This window comes from Mobula birostris, chromosome 8, assembly GCF_030028105.1.
Source record: "Mobula birostris isolate sMobBir1 chromosome 8, sMobBir1.hap1, whole genome shotgun sequence".
Classification (NCBI taxonomy): domain Eukaryota; kingdom Metazoa; phylum Chordata; class Chondrichthyes; order Myliobatiformes; family Myliobatidae; genus Mobula; species Mobula birostris.
The window spans coordinates 75,641,409-75,662,660 of NC_092377.1; the positions used below are offsets into that span (position 1 = coordinate 75,641,409).

The window sequence follows — 21,252 nt, forward strand, 5'->3', positions numbered from 1 at the left end:
CTTCATAGCTTAAAGGTTACTGCCGAGAGTGCTTGCGCCGTGTTTCTGCCAAGAACACTTGCGTGAGATTTTCACTACGGAGAACAGTGCGGCAATTGTTCTGGAAAAGTATTTCTACTTTATATAGGCTGTGTATTTATCATATCATTCCTGCTTTTACTATTTGTTACTGTTATTTTAGGTTTTATGTGTTATTTGACATGATTTGGTAGGTTATTTTTTGGGTCTGCGAACACTGACAAATTTTTCCCATAGAAATAAATGGTAATTGCTTCTTCGCTTTACGACCTTCCGGCTTACGAACCATTTCATAGGAACGCTGTACCTTCAGATGGCGGGAGAAACCTGTACCAATTGTGGAGAGAAAGCTGTGCTTCAGCAAGAAGGAGAACATTGCAAGAGGCATCTCTGAGGGGAGAATAAAATAAAATCTTCCTCCCCTAACCACCCCCCCCCTTGTTTTGCTGGCTGACCTGTTGATATTTTCCTGCAGTTCTGTTTTTTTTTTCTGAGATTTTGCAGCATCTCTTTTTGTTTGCTGTTGCAGACATTTAATTACAAAGCTCTTATGAAAACATTGAAAGGCCATTCCATTGGCTTAACACTTCAAAACAGAGGTACATGTGATTAGCGGTCCACTCGTGCTTGTTTCATGCCTAAGTTATCATAATCAAAATTAGGGCCTGGAGCTGCAAAGTGCAGAAGTGAAAGAAAGGATTTTGTTTAAGTTTGTACTGACAATTATTTTAACATAGTAGAAGGCTACGCGTCGGAATGCTGGAATGGGATGGGGGATTAAAACAATCCTAAAGTAATCTGACCAGTGCACTTTGATTGTGACTTTCTCTGACTTGTATTTTTGTGTGTTCTTTTAATATAATTTACTATATTTCCTTGATTTTGTTTCTGCACTATTGGTATGTTTTTAAAATTATGTTTGCTGAGATTCCTTTCTATTTTGTACAGCGTTACCTCAACACTACATATCATGCCTATGTTGGATTTTTTTACTGATTGATATTTTCTAGCATTGCGAGTAACCTTTTTCTGTTCATTTTAAATTTTTTATGTTAGGCCCAGCTAACATGGGATGAGACTAACCATGAGCGTGTTGCTACATTAACAAAGCGATTTAATAAGGATGAAATTAAGGAGATGGATTTCAATGCCTACTTGGCTTCTTCAAGTGAGGAAGATGATGATGATGCAGATATAGAAGAAGAGGAGGAATCACAACAAGGTGAAGAGTTAGGTTTAGGATTTTGATTTTTGTTTCCCTATTCTCTTTGATCCTCAGTAAATATGTAGTTATGTGTATTTCTTGGTTCTATGACTAATCTCCAGTTCTAAGATATGACTGAAAAAAGCAAAGTGAATATACCCATACCTGAAGCTGTGGATTAACCAGAAGATCAGCAGTCTGTTGAGTGCTAGATCTGTGGTGTTCAAGATCGGTGATCCTGAACTCCTAGAGAAGTCCTAGTACAACATATGGAAGGCTATTTTAAGAATGGAAAAGCATATCCAATTGAACTTAGAGTTGGAATCGGATACACGTCAGCTCTAGGAGGGTTTGCAGGCTATTACTTGCTACAGAGGGAAACCTGATGTCAAGAATGGCTGTGATGTTTCATTCCCAGGTGAGCACCATGCCTTTTGTGCACACTTTGAAAGGGAGAATAAAACCGCACCTGTGCAAATCCCTGCAGCATCTGACGTCCCTGTGACCTCTGTCTCAGAAGCCAACGTCAGGACATCTATCTAAAGGGTGAGCCCTTGCAAAGTGTCAGGCTGCGATAGAATACCTGGTAGGGCATTGAAAACCAGACGGGAATTCAAGGAAATCTTCTATCTGTCTCTGCTGCAGTCAGAGGTTCTCACCTGCTTCAAAAGGACATCAATCATACCAATGCAGAAGAAGAACAGGGTGAGCACTGCAACGACTGTCGCCCAGTTGCACTCACATCTGCTGTGATGAAGTGCTTTGAGAGATTGGTCATGGCTAGACCCACCTAAGCAAGGACCTGGACCTGCTGCAAATTGCCGACTGCCTCAATAGGTCTACAGCAAATGCTGTTTCACTTGCTTTCCACTCTGTCTTGGGCCACCTGGACAATAGTGATACTTATGTCAGGCCGCTGTTTATTGATTACAGCTCAGCAATCAACACCATGATCCCTTCAGTATGAATCAACAAGCTTCAAAGCCTTGGCCTCTATCCCACACTCTGTAACTGAATTCTTGACTTCCTCATCAGGAGACCACAGTCAGTGCGGATTGAAAGTAACATCTCTACCCCACTGACATTCAACACCAGCACACCTCAAGGATGCGTGCTTAGTCTGTTGTTTTACTCTCTCTACGCCCAAGACTCCGTTGCTAGACACAGCTCAAGTGCCATCTATAAATTTGCCGATATCACAACTGTTGCTGGCAGAATTTCAGATAAGTGACGAGGAGATCTACAGGAGTGAGATAGATAGACTGGTTGAGTTGTATCACAACAACAATCTTGCGCTCAACATTAGTAAACCCAAGGAATGGATTGTGAACTTCAAGGGAGCACACCTGTCCTCATCAAGGGGTGAGCAGTTTCAAGTTCCTGAATGTCAGTTCTGGGCCCAACGTATTGATGCAGTTATACAGAAGGCACATCGATGGCTATGTTTCATTAGGAGTTTGAGGAGATTTGGTATGTCACCAAAGATTGTAGCAGATGTACCGTGGAGAACATTCTAAATGGCTGCACCGCTGTCTAGTATGGAGGTGCCACTGCACAGGATCGGAAAAAGCTGTAAAGGGTTGTAAACTGAGCCAGCGCCATCATGGTGTTCCCAGTATTAGCCTCCCCAGTACCAAGGACATCGTCAAAAGACGATGACTCAAAAAGATGGCATCCATAATTAAGGACTCTCAGCACCCAGGACATGTGCTCTTTTTTGTCACTACCATCAGGTACACAAGCCTCAATGTTTAAGGAACTGCTTCTTCCCCTCTGCAATCAGATTTCTGAAATAATAATGAACCAGCCCTCAATAGTTTTGCTCTCTTTTTGCAATATTTGTTTAATTTAATTGTTGTATGTATTTTTCTGATTGAAATTTATAATAATTTTCATCATGTATTGCATTGTACTGCTACCACAAAATGTACATCAATGATATTAAACCTGTTTCTGATTCTGGGAGACAGCTATGACCTCTGATAGAAATTTTATGAGTAATTATGTCTCAACATCTGGTGGTTGCTTTTAAAATGCACACAAAAATAGCATGCATTAATTAATGTTTTGATGTTGTATTTTGCAGTTCTTTCTTTTCAGAGTTAATATATTCCCCATTTTTGTTTTGCAGAGTTCTTGATACTTGATGCCACTGCATCGAATTGTGAATGTTTCTCTGAACATAACTCTTCTATTGATTTTGATCAATTTGCAAATTAGTTATTTACATACATGAATAAAATTAAGATTAAATCTTCATTTCCCAATCCACATTTCTTAAAGTGTTAGTTTACTAATTTGTCACTTTTTCAAACATTTGCAATTTTTAAAAATTTTCTTTACTTACAGATAAAGATGTAAGAGGTACATCAGAAAGTAAAATGACAGTTAAGACAAGAAAGGATGATGAACAGATTTCAAAATATAGAGAGCTACTGAAAACAATACAACGAAAAGAAGAAAAAAATAAAGACATGGAAATGGAGATCACCTGGGTTCCAGGTAAATAGCATTTGAAGGATTTGTGGGCAGTGGTATTTAAAATTGAATTATTTCATGATTTGATGTGTAACATGGTTAATTTTTAACGTGACCAATGTCATTTTCATGAAGCTTTCTTCACTGCCATGTCCTCTCTTGTGAAGATGTAGAAGAAGTCTTCATTCTCTACACAATTCAGTATTTATTCAGTGATTTTGCTTTTCAAGTAGATTTTTGTAGTTCTATTAAGATTTAAATCAATAATGCTCCAAACCAGTCAAGGGGCAGGAGCTAAACAATTATGAGAAGAATATGTTTATTTGAAGGACTGAGCATAAGAATGAACTCTGGAAGAATTTAATGAAAGGATTTTCATTTGTGAGTTTGGGTTCCTGAAGAGTGGGCAAGATGCATTAAAGTTCAAAGATTGGCAAAGACAAGTTCTCCAGTAATTTTGGGACTGGAGAAGATAGGAGGACTTCGCTGTGGCAGAAAATTAAAATGTTGCAAATATTAAATTGGAATGACTCAGAGAACTGGGAAACGGAATAGGAGAAGGAGCCAAAGCCAGAACATTATTAGTATTATCTATTTGTCTAGTGGTGCAGCATGGAATAAGCCCTTCTGGCCCTTCGAGCCAAGTCACACCATCCAGCAACCCCGAATAGAGCAATTTACAATGACCAATTAACCTTCTAACTGGTACATCTTTGAACTGTGGGAGGAAACCAGAGCACCCAGAGAAAATCCACGCATTCCGTGGGGAGGGCCAAACAAGCTCCTTACAGAGGACGATGAGATTGAACTCAGGCTGTAATAGTGTCACACTAACTACTATGCTACCATGGCGTCCCTCATGATTAAATGAAAGTGCGATTTGTTTTTATTTCATATAAACTTCCCAACTTGGGGATGTGCATCAACCTTCAGTATTCAGGCATGTACATTTTAAGGTAAATGCATTGTATAGAGGTAGAAACTCATTGTCATTTTTGACTGAGATTTAAGATTGAACCAAAGATTTTTCTCTTTCATTTTTTAACTGCAACCTTAACTGCTGAGGCTTTTGGAACCCCCTTGCCATCAGGAGTACATTAGGCTGTGTTGATGGTTTTCTAGTAGGGATTTTGATGTAAATCAAGAATCTCCAAAGCAGTGAAACATGCAGCTTTTCTGTGGTGTTTTCCATCTGATTTTGTCTTGAAGATGAATCATGCTTTGAAGAGATTCTAATAGGAAGTTAAATCATCGTTCCTAAGGACAAATAGAATTTTTACTTATGACCCTCGTATATTGGTTTTTATTTATTTATTTGTTTTGCTGTATGTGTAGAAGCATTATTTCTGAGCAGAAATAGGTTATATTTTTATCTACTACAGAAAATAGTGGTTCATGGAACTGCATGAAAATCATTTACTGTCTCAATTTTTTTCTGTTATTTTTTCTGCCTTGAGGTATTTTTATTTGCTTGTAATTGCAGAAATATAGGGAGATGTGCAACAAGGAGACAAAGCCCATTGTATAGCATTTACTTAACTAATTTTGTTTTGCAATACATTTTAATCACTTTCTTCAAAAAAGACAAAGTTCAAGATTTTTTTTCATACACCTCAAAGTTATCAGAGCAATGGTTTTTCTGAACTAGTTGAATAATCAAAACATTCACCAAGATTCTAATCAGAAACCCTGTGTCCTTGATCACTCACCATATACAATTGCAAGGAAATGTTTGTGAACTCTTTATAATTACCTAGTTTTCTGCATTAATTGCTCATAAAAAATAGCCTGATCTTAGTCTGTCATAATAATAGACAATCTGCCCAAACTTTTATAAACAATTGTAATTGGTGTTTATTCAACACATTGTTTAATCATTCACAGTCCAGGCTGGGAAAAGTAGTGGAACTCTTGTATTTAATAACTGGTAGAACCTCCTATGGCAGCAGTAACCTCCACTAAATGTTTCCTGTAGCTGCTGATCAGACTTGCACAACGGCGAAGAGGAATTTTTGACCATTCCTCCATACAAAACTGTTTCAGTTCATCAATTTTTCTGGGATACCTTGCAAAAACAGCCTTCTTCAGGTCATGTCAGAGCATCTAAATTGGGTTAAGGTCTAGACTCGGCCATTCCAAAACACAAATGGTCATCTTTTTAAACCATTCTGTTGTGGATTTACTTGTATTTCGGATCATTGTCTTATTGCATCATCCAACTTCTATTAATCTGCCCGTGACAGATCACTTCCCTGACATTCTCCTGTAAAATTCCTTGATTCAGTTTTGAATTCATTGTTCCTTCAACGATTGCAAGTTGTCCAAGCCCTGAGGCAGCAAAACATCCCCAATCCATGATGCTACTTCCATCATGCTTCACATTTGGGATGAGGTTTCATTGTTGGTGTGTACTGCCCATTATTCTCCAAACATAGAGTTGTGCATTTCTGCCAAAAAGCTTGATTTTTGTCTTACCTGTCCACAGAACATTGTCTGAGAAGCGTTGTGGAACATCCAGATGGTCTGTTGCAAGCTGAGTAATGCAGCAATGTTTTTTTTGGAGATCAGTGGTTTCCTCCACAGTGTCCTTCCATGAACACCATTCTTGCTCACAATTTTTCTTATAGTGGTCACATGAACAGAGACTTTAGCAAGTTCTAGAGATCTTTGCAGGTCTTTTGCTGTTACCCTTGGGTTCTTTTTCACCTCCTTCAGCAATGCACAATGCACTCTCTCCTAGTGAGAGTAGCAACAGTACTGAATTTCCTCCATTTGTAGACAATTTTTCTTACTGTGGAATCGATGAACACGCAGGTCTTTAGAAATGATTTTGTAGCCTTTTTCAGCTCCATGCATCTCTATAATTTTAAGGTCCTCTGAAAGTTGTTTTGGCTGAGGCATGGTGCACATAAACAGAGCTTTCTTGAGAAGAGTAGGTCCTGTCAATAACCTGACTTTGTGGGTCTATTTTATAGGGTAGGGCCCCTCTATAGCCCACACCTCCAAACTTATCTCACTGAATGGAACACCTGACTCCAAATAGCTTTTGAAGAAGGCACTAACCCAGAGGTTCAGTTACTTTTTTTGAACCTAGACATGGTTGTTTAAATGGTATACTCAGTATTGACAAGAAGAGGTACAATTGTTTGCGTGTTATTAGTTTAAGCAGATCATGTTTGTCTATTAATGTGACTTAGATGAAGATCAAACCACATTTTATGAGTCATTAATGCAGAAAACCAGGTAATTCCAAAGGCTTCACAAACTTTTTCTTGCAACTGTAGTTCAATATTTGTTTTCAGTAAGGAAATTCACAACTATTAATCTGTTGCCTGACTAAGTATAAGTTCTTGCAGTAGATTGACTGATGATTGACTTTCTACAATTTTCTGTTTATCAATCTAGCGTGACTTGCGTAAGAACATACATTAGCATTCAGAAGAATGAAGGGTGACCTTATTGAAACCTATAGAATGGGGAAAGGCCTTGTTAGGGTGGATGTGGAGAAGATATTTTTTATGATGGGAGAGTCTAAGACGAGAGGACATAACCTCGGAATAGAAGGGAGTCCATTAGAACGCAGATGAGGAGAAATTTCTTTAGCCAGAGAGTGGTGAATCTGTGGAATTCTCTGTCATAGGCGGCTGTGGAGGCCAAAACTTTATGTATATTTAGGGCACAGGTGGATAGATTCTTGATTGGTCAGGACATGAAGGTATACCGGGAGAAGGCAGGAGATTGGGGCTGAGAGAAAAATTGGATCAGATGTGCTGAAATGGCAGAGCAGATCTGATGGGCCTATTGACCTAATTCTGCTCATATATATTACGGTGTTTTAAAAAAAAGTTATAAAGTAATGGTTATTGTGATAATTTTGCTCCCTGATGATCATTCCGAAACAGGTACTTTTTTTTCCCCCCTTTTCACCAATTTACCATTCTAGGTTGCATGATCCCACAAATCACAATAAAACTCTTCCAATGAGATACCTCCGCCAGAAACATGGCTTGATACAATACCTAAATGCAGAATTTTAATTGAGTTGTTAAAGTTGGCCCAAGTTGACCCGAGTGCTTTTGCCATTTGATGAAAGAGAAGTAATGCTGTGCTCATCTTCACTTTGGGGATCAGAGTGTAGAAACATAATATTAATTCTGCAAACCTATCCATTAAGAACTTGGCAGAGGATTATTAAACAAATAAGACTCAAATTATAGTTGTCTTCTTTTCATCATGATTAATACTAACTGTGTTAACTTGATTATTACAAAACTTTCCCACTGCAATTAATTTCACCTCCCCTTGATTAGATTTCGTCTTTGCTGCCAAACCATATAAAATTGGTTTTATGCTTGGTTGAATGACGGTTTACATAGAATTCTGCAAAATTTATTGACCATTTCAGTTGCAAAATGCTTATTGTAGAATCTTTCTTCCAACACCACAAAAAAGTGAAAAGCCATTTACTGTCTTACCCTGCTGTAGGAGATGGATCCATTTATTTCCTGTTGCTTCAGAACTGTTTTTGGCATTTGGTTGCAGTAATGTTGCGGTAATGTAATTGGAATAGTAATCCATACATTTGGACTCATCTGGAGACAACGTTTTTCCATGCCACCTCAATAATTTTAAATACAGTTAATTGCTTAAAACTGGAATGAAAAACCTAAGAACACTAATCGTGTCCAAGGAAATACTAAAGTTTCATTTTAAAATAAAATCTAAACCTAGTTCACTGATAAATACAAGTGGAGTAAATCTGCTTTCCTGACCTGGTCTGGACTAAATTTGTTTCCAGATGAACAATAACTTTAAACTGATATTTTCTTGAAAGCCTCTCATATCAATATTAATATTGTGTTCTATAGTTTGTAGTGCAGTGGTTCACAGAAGTTGTTCAGCACCAAAGGCAGCTATGTCCATGTCCTATGAATTAACAAAAAAATGTACTTGTGTGTCTTAAAGTTTACTGCTAAATCTAAATTTGTTTTGGTGGATGAAGCATTTGGATTTGATTTGCTGGATAAAGAGGTCTTTTGGTACCTTGTACAAATGGCTGCTTTAGTCTGAGCTGAGATATGAGTATAAGCTAGTTACTTGCTTTCTGATAAGAAGCATCTTATCCTTCTCCTTTTACTGTCTTCAAATGAATCCATGCTGATTATTCTTTATAGTTCAGAATATTGTTGAGCATTAATAATAAAAAGACTGTTGCTTCATATGACACACTCATAATTTTAAAGTTTTGTTTACAAGACAGTTGTGATGAAGTTACAAATGGAGTGGATTGAAAGCTTAATGTGCTCTTAGATAATAATTGCAATTTAAAAGACAAACATGCTCAGAAGAAATGGTTTGTAAAACTGCAAAGTGCATTGAAGAAAAACACATTAACATACCTCATTAGTACCATTCTATTGCTGTAAATTGTCGGTGGGAATTAACAGTTGGGGTGGTATTAAGGAATACAGTAGTGTGTAAAAGTCTTAGGCACATATATATAGCTAGGATGCCTAAGACTTCTTACACAGTACTGTATTTGTCAACATGGTGTGGAGAGCGAATTTGTAAATGTGATAGGAGCAAAAGATGTTGGGAGTGGAAGGGTGCTGCACCACCCGAGTGATGTGGGACACGTGGCAGAGAAGTGCCAGGGATGGGGAGTGGCGGGGGGGGGGGGGGTTGGGAATGTGAGTGCAGACACACCCAACCCTGACACGAGGCAAGGTCATTTGGTTCCAAACAATTGAATTATTGATCATTACAAGGTGCCTCTCTGGTACTTCCCGCTCCCTCCCCTCTCTCTTTCCCTTTTCCCACCCATGATTTCTCTACCCACTCTCAGTCCCATAGAGACCCATGTCAGACTTCCAGTAATGTCTTCACCCCCCCCCCTCACCATTACCCATCCCTTTTTCCCTTTCTCATGTTATCTCCTTGTCCACCCATCACCTCCCTCTGGTGCTTCTCCACCCCCACCCCACTTTTTTTCTTTCTTCCATGGCCTTCTGTCTTTTTCACCAATCAACTTCCTAGCTCTTTACTTCACCCCCCCCCCCCACCCCAGCTTTCACCTATGGCCTGGTGTTTCTCGCTCCCTTCCCCTCTCGGCTTTTTTTCCTCCTGCTGAAGGGTTTTGGCCCTAAACGTTGACGATGCTTTTTTCCATTGATGCTGCCTGGACTACTGCGTTCCTCCTGAATTTTGTGTATGTAGACCTATATCGGAATCAGGTTCAACATCACTCACACATAAGACGATAAGATACAGGAGAAGAATTAGGCTAGTTGGCCAGTTGAGTCTGCTCCGCCATTTCATCATGGCTGATCCATTTTTCCTTTCGGCCTCAATCAAGAATCTATCAACTTCTGCTTTAAATGTACGTAAAGACGACCTCCACAGCTGCCTGTGGCAATGAATTCTACAGATTCACCACTCTCTGGCTAAAGAAATTTCTCATCTCTGTTCTAAAAGGGTGCCCCTCTATTCTGAGGCTGTGTTCTCTGGTCTCCCATATATGTTCTCCCATCCTCACTATCAAGGCCTTTCACCATTCAGTAGGTTTCAATGAGGTCACTCATTCTTCTGAATTCTAATAAATACTGGCCCAAAGCCACCAAACACTCCTCATATGACAAGCCGTTCAATCCTGGAATCATTTTTAGACATCTCCTTTGAACCCTCTCCAGTTTCAGCACATCTCTTCTAACATAAGGGGCCCAAAATTGCTCACAATACTCCCAAGTGAAGCCTCAACAGTGCTTTATAAAGTCTGAACTTAACATCCTTGCTTTTATATTTGAGTCCTCTTGAAATGAATGCTGTCATTGCATTTGCTTTTTCACCACTGACTCAACCCACAAATTAACCTTTTGGAAACCCTGCACAAGGAATCCCAAGTCCCTTTGCACCCTCAGTTTTTTTCTTTCTATTTTCACTCCATTTAGAAAATAGTCAACCCTTTCATTTCTTCTACCAAAGTGCGTGACCATACACTTCCTGACACTATTCCATCTGCCGCTTCTTTTCCCATTCTCCTAATCTGTCCAAGTGCTTCTGTAGCCTCTGTACTTCCTCAAAACTACCTGCCCCTCCACCTATCTAACATATACTGTAAAAAGAATCAGTCCCAATACATCATGAAATCTGTTCACCTTTTTGCAACAGCAGTGCAGTGCAATATATAAAATTACTACAGTACTATGCAAAGGTCTTAGGCATCCTAGCTATATATACTGCATGTTTCTTTTTAAGTTATTTAAATCTGTTGTGCTAAAGCAAATTTCCATTTAATAGATAGTACCAGATTAGAATATATTCTTAATTGCCAAGATACAGGAAATTCTAAAGTAAACCATTCTGCCATTAATGATGATGGCTGATAAAAGATCAAGCTTTTGATAAAAGACCTAAAGGAATTTATTTGTTGTGGGCTTCTCTTTTGTATTTTGTATTCAATCCAATGTGTCTTATGATCTTTAAATTGATACACATGGTAAATATCAAAGGAAATAAAAAAAAGCTTGTGCGGCTTTCTAAACTTGAAAAAAATCAAGCCAGTAAAATGACAACAATGGTAAGGTCCTGCATTACAAGAATAGTCTATTGTTCTCTTGTTGGTGATCATAATGATTTACAGCTATTGTTAGTTTTTTTTTCCACTGGGAGCAATTTTGTGAAATTTGACATACTAGGCGAGTGTTTGCCCTTCAGTGCTTGAGAAAAGCATATAGAATTTTGAAGAACTTTTCTGCTTCATCTGATAGTTCCTGAAACATTGACAGAAGAACAAAACTGTTTGAACTGGATCTAGTAGTGCAGTCGTGCATCAGCAGTGGACTGAGCATGATGGTGCTGAATATATTTCGCCAACACGGATTGATTGTTTGAACTGGATCTAGCAGTGCAGTCGTGCATCAGCAGTGGACTGAGCATGATGGTGCTGAATATGTTTTTGCCAACATGGATTGATTGGCTTTTCTGTCAAGAAGACCAGGATCCACTTATAGAGAGAGGTGTTCAGGCGCAACATGGACAGTTTACTCACCAGCTTCTGAGGGATGATCATATTAAATGCTGAGCTGAAATCAATAAACAGCATCCTGGCGTGAGGCATCACTTTCCAGGTGGGCAGGATGGAGTGAAGTGCAGAGACTCAGTACACCAATTTGAGTGATAAGTGAACTGGAGAGGATCCAGTGTAGCAGCAAGATGTGATTTAATGCCATCCATAACCAGATGCTCAAAGCACTTCATTATTGTTGAGATCAATGCCACTGGACAGTAGTCATTGAGACGGGTTACTTTTGCCCTCTTGGGCATAGGGATGATGGTGGCTGCCTTGAAGCTTGAGGAGACAGTGGACTGCTCCAGAGAGATGTTCAAGATGTTAGAACTCAGTTTGCTGGGTTGCAGTCCCTCAGCACCCAACCAGGTTAAGACCCAATCTTAACTTCTCTCTGCCAGTAAATTGCATCTGAAGCCTCTACCATAATACGTCTTCAGACTCCATCTATAACTTCTAATGTTTTTGAATAAATGAATTGTGGCAGATGCTTCATCTGAAATGTCACGAGTTTTGACAGCTACTGAATTAGCTACAAGGCTTACTTTTAGTTTGTTTCATGATAGTGCTAAATAAGATGAATATATTTACAGAGGATAAAATTTCTTGACTCGCCATAACTTTATTATGTTAGGTGATGAAGTTCTATACTATCTCAAAATAGTAAGTTGAAAGGTATGTCCCCGTGTTGAAAGCTGAAAGAATTTTGAGCATCTCAAAAAAAATCAAGAGAATCTCGAAGTAATTTACCAGGAGTTTTAAGGAATCTTGTTTTGGTTGCTCCATGCATTGGAAAAATGATTGGAAGATGTAAAAGAACTTAGTGCTATCATTTCACATCTTTAATATTTATCAGCTATTCTTGAGTAGTAAATTACCTTGGAATCTCGCTGTTAGAAGCGTAATTAAAATGCCTTTTTTTTTTCCCAAGGAAGATGGACATCATTACCAATGTGAGCTTTTATGATCCATTGCAAGAAGTTCAGCTTCATTCCTTAACTGTTGTACTTTAATATACTTTGTCATTGTATTTGGTACAGCTGAGTGGTATCCTTGGCCATTTCAGAGATCAGTATAAACTGCATTGCTGTGTCTCTGAAGTTAAGTACAACTGTCTGATGTTCTTCCATAAGGGAACTTAATAAACCATATGTATATCTGATAGTTGTGTAGCCATGATGAGTTTTATGGTTTTGTAATCCAGATTTGTGTAAGGAACTGAATTTAAGTTCCCCAGTTGCTGTGATGGGATTTGAACTCATGAATCCAGATCATTTTTAGCCAAGTTTAATAGGTTACTAATGCAGTAACACAGTCGCTAAACAACCATTTCCTATGTGCAAGAATTGGCAAAATTTATTCATATTAAGTATTGAAAATGATCAGGAGCTTCCAAATGTGTATAATAGATTTATCACTATGTAATCAGTTCACTTTAGAGATGAAATAATAGTAAATAAATACTGTTTAATGGATGAGAAGATGACTGAGTTCACAGCAAGATTTTATGAACAAAACTTCCAACTTCCAAGATATTATAAAATGATTTACTGCAGATTCAGTATTATCTTTGTGTTGTAGCATAAAGAAAGGCAATAGCCAATTTGTTCTCAGTAAGTTCCTGCAAAGAGCAGCATGCTAGAAAACTAGATAACCTACGTATTCTACTGAAGGGTTAATGCTATCTAAGAAAGGTTTCTTATTCTTCAGTAGAACTATGGAATTGTTTGTATCTACAGCAACAATTCGGGTCTTTGTTTAATGCCTATATGAAAGACAACATTACACACTGTACAGTTCCTTTATGTTCTCCCCAACTGTTGGCCAAATTTAGTGCTCAATTCTTTAAAGCAGTATTTTAACTTATAACAGAAAGAACAGCAGTAACACAAAGCTATGGATCCCCATAATCTTTAACTTGGACAATAGAAAGAATACTTTTAAAGAAACAATGATTGTGAATAACCAAGCTTGTACAAGGGACCCTGGAGAAATAGGGGAGAAAATGGGAAATATTGAAAGCCTATAGATCAGATCTGTGAAAAAGAATGGTTATGTTATTCTCTAGTGATCTGTAGGAAAAATGAAGTCTGCTGTGCAAAGGAGGTTTAAGGGCTCACTATTTCTTTTGTTTTAGTCATAGACGTATCCCATTTGGTGGCATGGATGATTTTTTAAAAAATTAGCTCCTTTTAGTGTAGCACACAACAATGGTTATTCTCAGCTGACCTGCGCCCAGTTTATGGATCTTTGTGCCAAAGTTTCAATTATTACCATGGCATCATAGTTGAGGGAGCTTGTCATTAGCAAGTGATTTCATCTTCCCAAATAATGGGATTAGATTCAAAAGCCAGTCTGAGAAGGTACACAAATCCTTTTGGCAGCTGGCAGTTAATTTAGAAAGAGGAGAAAAACAAGCTTGTACATTGTGTTCTCAAGTCCATAGGTTGCAGCAAAGTAGTTTAAATGTATTCATGGTTTTACAATAGTAAATGTTGTCCATGATTTTATTGGAGCTACTTGATGATCAAAAGTATCAGACAGCTAGGCATCTGATCCCATCTTTTCTTCCAAGTAGTGTCATGTGATCTATAGCATCCACACCAGAGAGCAGAAAAACCACGAATGCACTCAGTTGATTGGCTTAAACCCACAAACTTCTGATTAGGCTAAGATGCTATCAAACTATGCCAGGAAAGAATTATTATTTGATTGGCAAGTAGGTTATCTTATTCACAACTGATTAGACTTCCTACTTGTATGAAATGGCACCAGAGAGTAACAGCATGCAGCTCATCTTAAAAAATCCTCCTATGATTACTGGTGGTGTGAGCCAGGCATTTTATTGCACCCTGATCTATATTATGATTAACTAATCCAAAATATTCTAAGGTGATTTAAGATACACTTAGATTGAAGTCTCCTCAACCACTGAAGTACATTATATGTCTTGAATATAAGGAATAATTCCATCTTATTTCAGGTCTGAAAGAAACAACGGAAGCAATGGTAAAGAAGAAGTTGGAGAATCAAAACAAATTAACACCTTGGGAGCAATACTTGGAGAAAAGAAAGGACAAGAAACGCGAGAAGAGAAAGAAAAAGAACAAAGTGGAAGATCAGGAGGTAATTAATTATTTATAACTTTTGAAATCCTATTTCCACATTTTACTATAATGTATAAAAGCATAATAAATTTCTGGTAAGTAGCAAATTGATAGTCCCAGAAGAGTTTTGTTCACAAGAAAACTGCATTCTGTACTCGCATGATCACATTTCATAACTTGAATGACAAAGAAGGCTTCAGATATATTTTAAATGGCATTCTATATATTTCTAACTCATCTTGCTGCCAAGATAAACATCAGTTAGTCCTCTGTGAATAATGTAAAATAAGTATCTTCGTGATCCACCCAGAAAGTTGAAAAATAACTCTGCCTGAAAAATGTGTGAGCGTAAGTTAACTATTTGGATTTCTTTGAATAGTAAACAATAGATTAGTGTTAGCTACTTGTGTGCTTCTAATTATTGTTGATAGAATTTTCCTTTTAATTGGAGGATGTATTTTATAATTTCTTTCAAAATTGTGCAACAGCGATAGCACTGAAAGGGTTAAGAAACAAATTTGAAACCATCTAAATGGTCAAATTATCTAAATTAATTCATTAATTATCCTTTGTGAAAGGCTAGACAAAGCATAGAAATAAAGAAAAAACAAAGTTGTGGTAGAAATTTATGATGGTGATGGGAAGCATATTTGAAGGTAGACAAATGATCCACCTGGCTAAGATGAAAACAACCTTTTGTAAAAATATTAATTCAGAAGTTGTAAGAATAGTCTGGTTTGATGGGAGTCACACTATAAACTACAGCTAAAATATTGGAAGAGGAAACCAGCATATCAAATTCCTATTGAAGTTGTAAAGTGAGTAATCCCTGAGATTTAAGCTGAATTGCACCGGTGGTTTACATTTCATGGATGTTAAAAGTAAAGAGCTGGCTGGCAGTCTGTTAAATTAATACTTAAAACGTTTGAAGATAGTATTGCAAAGGGAGGAGATGTCATTGCCAACCTAATTTCAAAGGTTTCAATTTGCACAGTTCTAAGAAGACAGCCTGGCAATTTTGGCAAATCTTATCCATTGTACCGGATTGGATTTTTTAAATGTTACAGATGTGCGTTTGAAACAGGCGTCTTATGAAGAGTGCAGTGGGAATTGGGTTTTTAAAGATCAAGGCACACAGTAAGCATCATATGTGATCCAGATGCTTTGGATAATTTTAATAAAACAGTTGCCATATAGGTGACCAAGAAGAATCGATTAGCCTCTTTGGAGATTACTATTAAACAGTTGCATTCCTTTGAAAGTAGAGAATGGTCATTTTCGTACAATTATTGTTTTCCCTTAGAATATGCCTCCAGTGACAACAAAGGTGACCCTGTGCATCATATTATGTAGTTTGCCAGAATATGTCTCTTTAACTATGTCTATATTCCCATCTCTTGCACAAATTATATAACTAGTCAGAAATTATATACACAGTTTCTACTCCATTATCTTTAAATTGCACAAAAATTAATGAGACTACTTCTCTTAAAATTTGCAAAATAGAATATTTTACACAACCCCTTTTTACTTGTTTTTTTTTCTTGATCAGCCCCATGTACCTTTTTCCTCTTTTCCCTTGTTTTTGAAAATATTGTAGATCTGTTATCTTGGATTATTTCATGTTAGCTGTTTCTCATTTGATGTAAAGAAGCTTTCTGAATCTGTTATTGGTCAACATGTATTATTCTGTTGTAGAGCAGATTCATTCCTCAAGTGGTAACAATTTTTCTGCATGTTGACCCCTTTATAATTATATCTCCTTGTTTCTTGTTCCAAAAAGTCTAGACATTTGAAAACTTTCTCATGTTGGGTCCTCTTTTTAAGCCCTTATAAGTTTATTTGTTCTTCCATCCATGTCTTTTTGAGCTATGAAGACCAAAATTATGCTTGCTACTTTTGTGATCTAACTTTCAGCATTAAACAACTGCTTCATATTTTTATGAATTATCAGAAATGAGCCCCAATACTGTGCTTGCATACTTTATGGCTATGTTAACTCCTGTTACTACTTCTAATGACTTAATGAGCATAGGTCTCCCAGATCACTTTCGACCTCTATCCTTCTTATTTGTAGAGGAATAAGTGGTGTCTTTAATAATTCGTACTACAGTAGACTATTTTCACACCAGCTTTCCTTGAATCCGGAAGTCATTTATCCAGTTATTCTACAAACCTCTTAAAGGTTTCGTTTATTTTGGTTATGACCTCCACATGGGCTACACTTAAATAATTTGAGATTTTCTGCAGCTTTTCGAAGTACTTCCGATAATTTCTGGTCCCAAATTATTTGTGTATGATAAATAATAACATTGATTACTAAGGGGAAGCAATTTCCTGACTTGTCTATTGTGAGAAACTATCCCTGAATTCAACTGTCTGCTTTTTTTCACTGTGTTTTACAACATTGCCTCTCATGTGCCTTGATCTGTGATAAGAACCTGTGTTACACCTTTGTCATTAATTCTTTGAACTTAATCATATCTATGGCAGATTTTGTTTCTCCTTTTTTCTTACAAGTGAAACAACACTCGAGTCCTATGACATAATTCTCTGTTGAAGTCTAAAATGTTGAATATGAATATTTTTCAGTGTTAAAGATGCCAAACAAATGAAAATTATAATTATGCGTGATGTGGCTATGATGTTTATTGAGGTCACATTCCAAGCAAAACTGGTTTTGCTGGATAGTGAGGGGCAGGTCTTCAAAATTTAAATCAGAAAAAAGAAGGGAATTGCCTTTTTAAGAACATAAGACGCAAGATAGAGGAGCAGAATTAGATCATTTGGCCCATCAAGTCTGCTGTGCCATTTCATCATGGCTGATCCAATTTTCCCCTCTGCCCCAATCACCTGCCTTCTCCCCATATCCCTTCTTGCCCTGACCAATCAAGAATCTGCCTTAAATATACATGAAGACTTGACCTCCACAGCTGTCTGTGGCAAAGAATTCCACAGATTCATCACCTTGTAAAGAAATTCCTCCTCATCTCCATTCTAAAAGGACACCCCTCTATTCTGAGGCTGTGTCTTCTGGTCTTAGGTGCTCCCATCATAGGAAACATCCACTCTATCAAGGCCTTTCACCATTTGATAGGTTTCAATAAGGTCACCCTTCACTCTTTTGAATTCTAGTGAATACAGGCCCAGAGCCATCAAACACTCTTCATATGACAAGCCAATCAATCCTGGAATCATTTTTGTGAACCTACTTTGATCCCTCTCCAGTTTCAGCACATCCTTTCTAAGATAATGGACTGAAAACTGCTCACAGTACTCCAAGTGAGGCATCACCTGTGCTTTATAAATTCTCAATTCTAACGTCACATTTGCTCTCCTCACCTTAGACTCAGCCTGCAAATTAACCTTTAGGGAATCCTGCACAAGGACTCCCTTTGCACCTTTGGGTTTTTTTATATTTTCTCTTCATTTGGAAAATAGTCAGCTCTTTCACTTCTTCTCCCAAAGTGCATGACCATACATTTCCTGACACTATATTCCATCTGCCACTTCTTTACCCATTCTCCTAATCTGTCCAAGTCCTTCCTATAGCCTCTCTACTTCCTGCAAACTATCTGCCCCCTACCTTTCTTCATATCGTCTGCAAACTTTGCAACAAAGCCACCAATTCTGTCATCCAAATCATTGACATATAATGTAAAAAGCATCAGTCCCAACACAGACCCCTATCGAACACCACTTGTCACTGGCAGCCAGCCAAAAAAGGCTTCTGTTATTCCCACCCTTTGCCTCCTGCCAATCAGCCACTGCTTTACCATGTCTCATAGGTTGTTAAGCAGCCTCATGTGTGGCACTTGTCAAAGGCCTTCTGAAAATACAAATACACAGCATCAACCGATTCTCCTTTGTCTGTCCTACTTGTTATTTTTTCAAAGATTCCAACAGATTTGTCTGGCAAGATTCTCCCTTGAGGAAATCATGCTGACTATGGCCTATTTTAACATGTGCCTCCAAGTACCCTGAGACGTCATCCTTAATAATCGCCTCCAACATCTTCCCAGCCACTGAGGTCAGACTAACTGGCCCATAGTTTCTTTTGCCTCTCTCCCTTCTTGAAAGGTGGAGTGATATTTGCAATTTTCCAGTCTTCTAGAACTGTTACAGAATCTAATGATTCTTGAAAGATCAGTACTAATGTTTCCACAATCTCTTCAGCCACCTGTTTCACAACCCTGGGTTGTGTACCATCTGGTCCATTAAGGTAGCTATTAATTTCAAAGCCAAGTCTGAATACTTCAGAGAGAAGTGAGATGAATCATAAAGTATTCCATTTTGTTATCTGCACAGTTAGAATTGATTTATACCACATTTCCTGGTCAGAATTCTGCAAATCGTTTCTTTTCCTGTTTTTCCCCAAGCCTTCTGCATCTCAAGCAGCACTGTCAATATACTCACCTGCTAATCCATTTTATTGCATGATTCACCTGCCCTTTTTTTTGACCTATGATCAACATGATGATCTTCATTTTCATTGTAATATCTGACTGTCATTTTCTCCTGTCCAGCTGTGAAAGTGGTACAACTTTGCATCACCTCCTTTGTATCAGTTCACTTGACTGTTCATGAAAGCAGAATCAACAGTCAGAAAGTCTTCTCGAATAGCAATGCTTATAGTCCTGCTCTCCCAGCATTAATTGGTTAATGGTCTTTGTAAAGTGTATGCTTGGTATAGCCAGTGAACTGTCAATAATGAGTTTCAAGAATGTTGACTCATTTTCTCAACAGCCTGTGTTTTATTAAGGTCATAAGCGTCTTGATCATTTTTCACTGATCTTACGCCAAGTTCCTATTGAGCCCAGATAACTCTATTCCATTTTATTACTTATTTGCATGGTTTCCCCATTTAAAATTAATGTTCCTAAAGGTTTAGCCAAGGCTGTTTGCAGTGGTTGGATGAATTCTAGAAACATAAAATATTTTTCACAGTAGCTTCTTATGTATGCAAATATATGGAAGAAGTGTAACTATTTGCTTTATCATTTTGTGACTAAATGAGTCATAAATCTCGGTATTTGAAATAGAACTTAGAACATAGAAATTTACAGCACATTACAGGCCCTTCAGCCCACAATGTTGTGCCAACCATATAACCTACTCAAGAGACTGCCGAGAATTTTCTTAGTGCATAGCCCTCTATTTCTCTAAACTCCATGTACCTATCCAGGAGTCTCTTAAAAGATCCTATTATATCCGCTTCCACCACTGCTGCTGGCAGTGCATTCCATGCACCCACCGCTCTCTGTGTGGAAAAACTTAACCTTGACATCCCCTCGGTACCTATTTCTAAGCACCTTAATGCTATGCCCCCCCTGTGTTAGCCATTTCAGCCTTGGGGAAAAAGCCTCTGACTCCACACGATCAATGCCCCTCATCATCTTGTATGCCTCTATTAGGTCACCTCATCCTCTGTCACTCCAAGGAGAAAAGGCCAAGTACACTTAACCTATTCTCATAAGGTACACCCTCCAATCCAGGCAATATCTTTGTAAATCTCCTCTGCACTCTCTCTATAGTATCGACATCCTTCCTATAGTGAGGTGACCAGAACTGAACACAGTACTCCAAGTCTTATATAGCTGTAACATTACCTTATGGCTCTTGAACTCAATCTCACGGTTGATGAATGCCAACTCACCATATGCCTTCTTAACAGATACAATAAGAATTTAGTTATTTTAATGCATAATTTGTTGAGTGAGGTTTTGTGAAGACTCTTATTTGAAATAATTATGTTCATTATGTTAGCATTTTTCTTTCTCTCTGGTACAGTATTTTTTCTAAGCATTCCTTAGGAGTTATTCTGTGCACTTTATTCATCCTTTTCTTTGATGTGGATTTCGATATTATAGGGAAAAATACGAACTTTTCTACGTAATTCTGTGACCAGACAGAGCTTTCCTGATGAAATTTATGGAAATTACCTTTTATTAATGGAAGTTTTGCACCTTTCTGTATGTCTCCATGTCCACAATTCAATTCTATACTAAGAAGTAAGGCAATTGTCATTTTCCTGGGTCCTCACTAACAAATTCTAACGCATCAGAGAAATGCAATAATCTTATTTTTTGCTTTAACGTTTCAATCCAAGATTTTTACAAGCAGAAAAACATAGATTTTTGTTTTGGTTTCTGACATTCCCACTACATTCTTTATAAATGAAAACATACCTAACATGCCACCCAAACATCGCCCAAAATTCTACCTCTTCAGCTTCAGATATCTTAGAACATTATGTTAAAATTGATCGATCTGTAGGAGTAAAGACCTAAATTTTTATGGTGACTTGAGTGATCTCAGGACACCTTAAAGCATTTAACAGTGAGTGATGTACTTTTGAAGTTACACTGACTATTGCCATA

At 37.7% G+C, this 21,252-nt stretch overlaps 1 protein-coding gene across 1 annotated transcript in view; it reads left to right on the forward strand.

Annotated features, from left to right (window-relative positions):
* esf1 (ESF1, nucleolar pre-rRNA processing protein, homolog (S. cerevisiae)) overlaps nt 1-21,252 on the forward strand; it is a 66,854-nt gene that overhangs the window by 20,142 nt on the left and 25,460 nt on the right. The window contains exons 8-10 of the mRNA XM_072265468.1: nt 1,075-1,240; nt 3,572-3,724; nt 14,749-14,891. Of these exons, the coding sequence (XP_072121569.1) occupies nt 1,075-1,240; nt 3,572-3,724; nt 14,749-14,891 (462 nt within the window). The remainder of the gene's footprint in view (nt 1-1,074; nt 1,241-3,571; nt 3,725-14,748; nt 14,892-21,252) is intronic.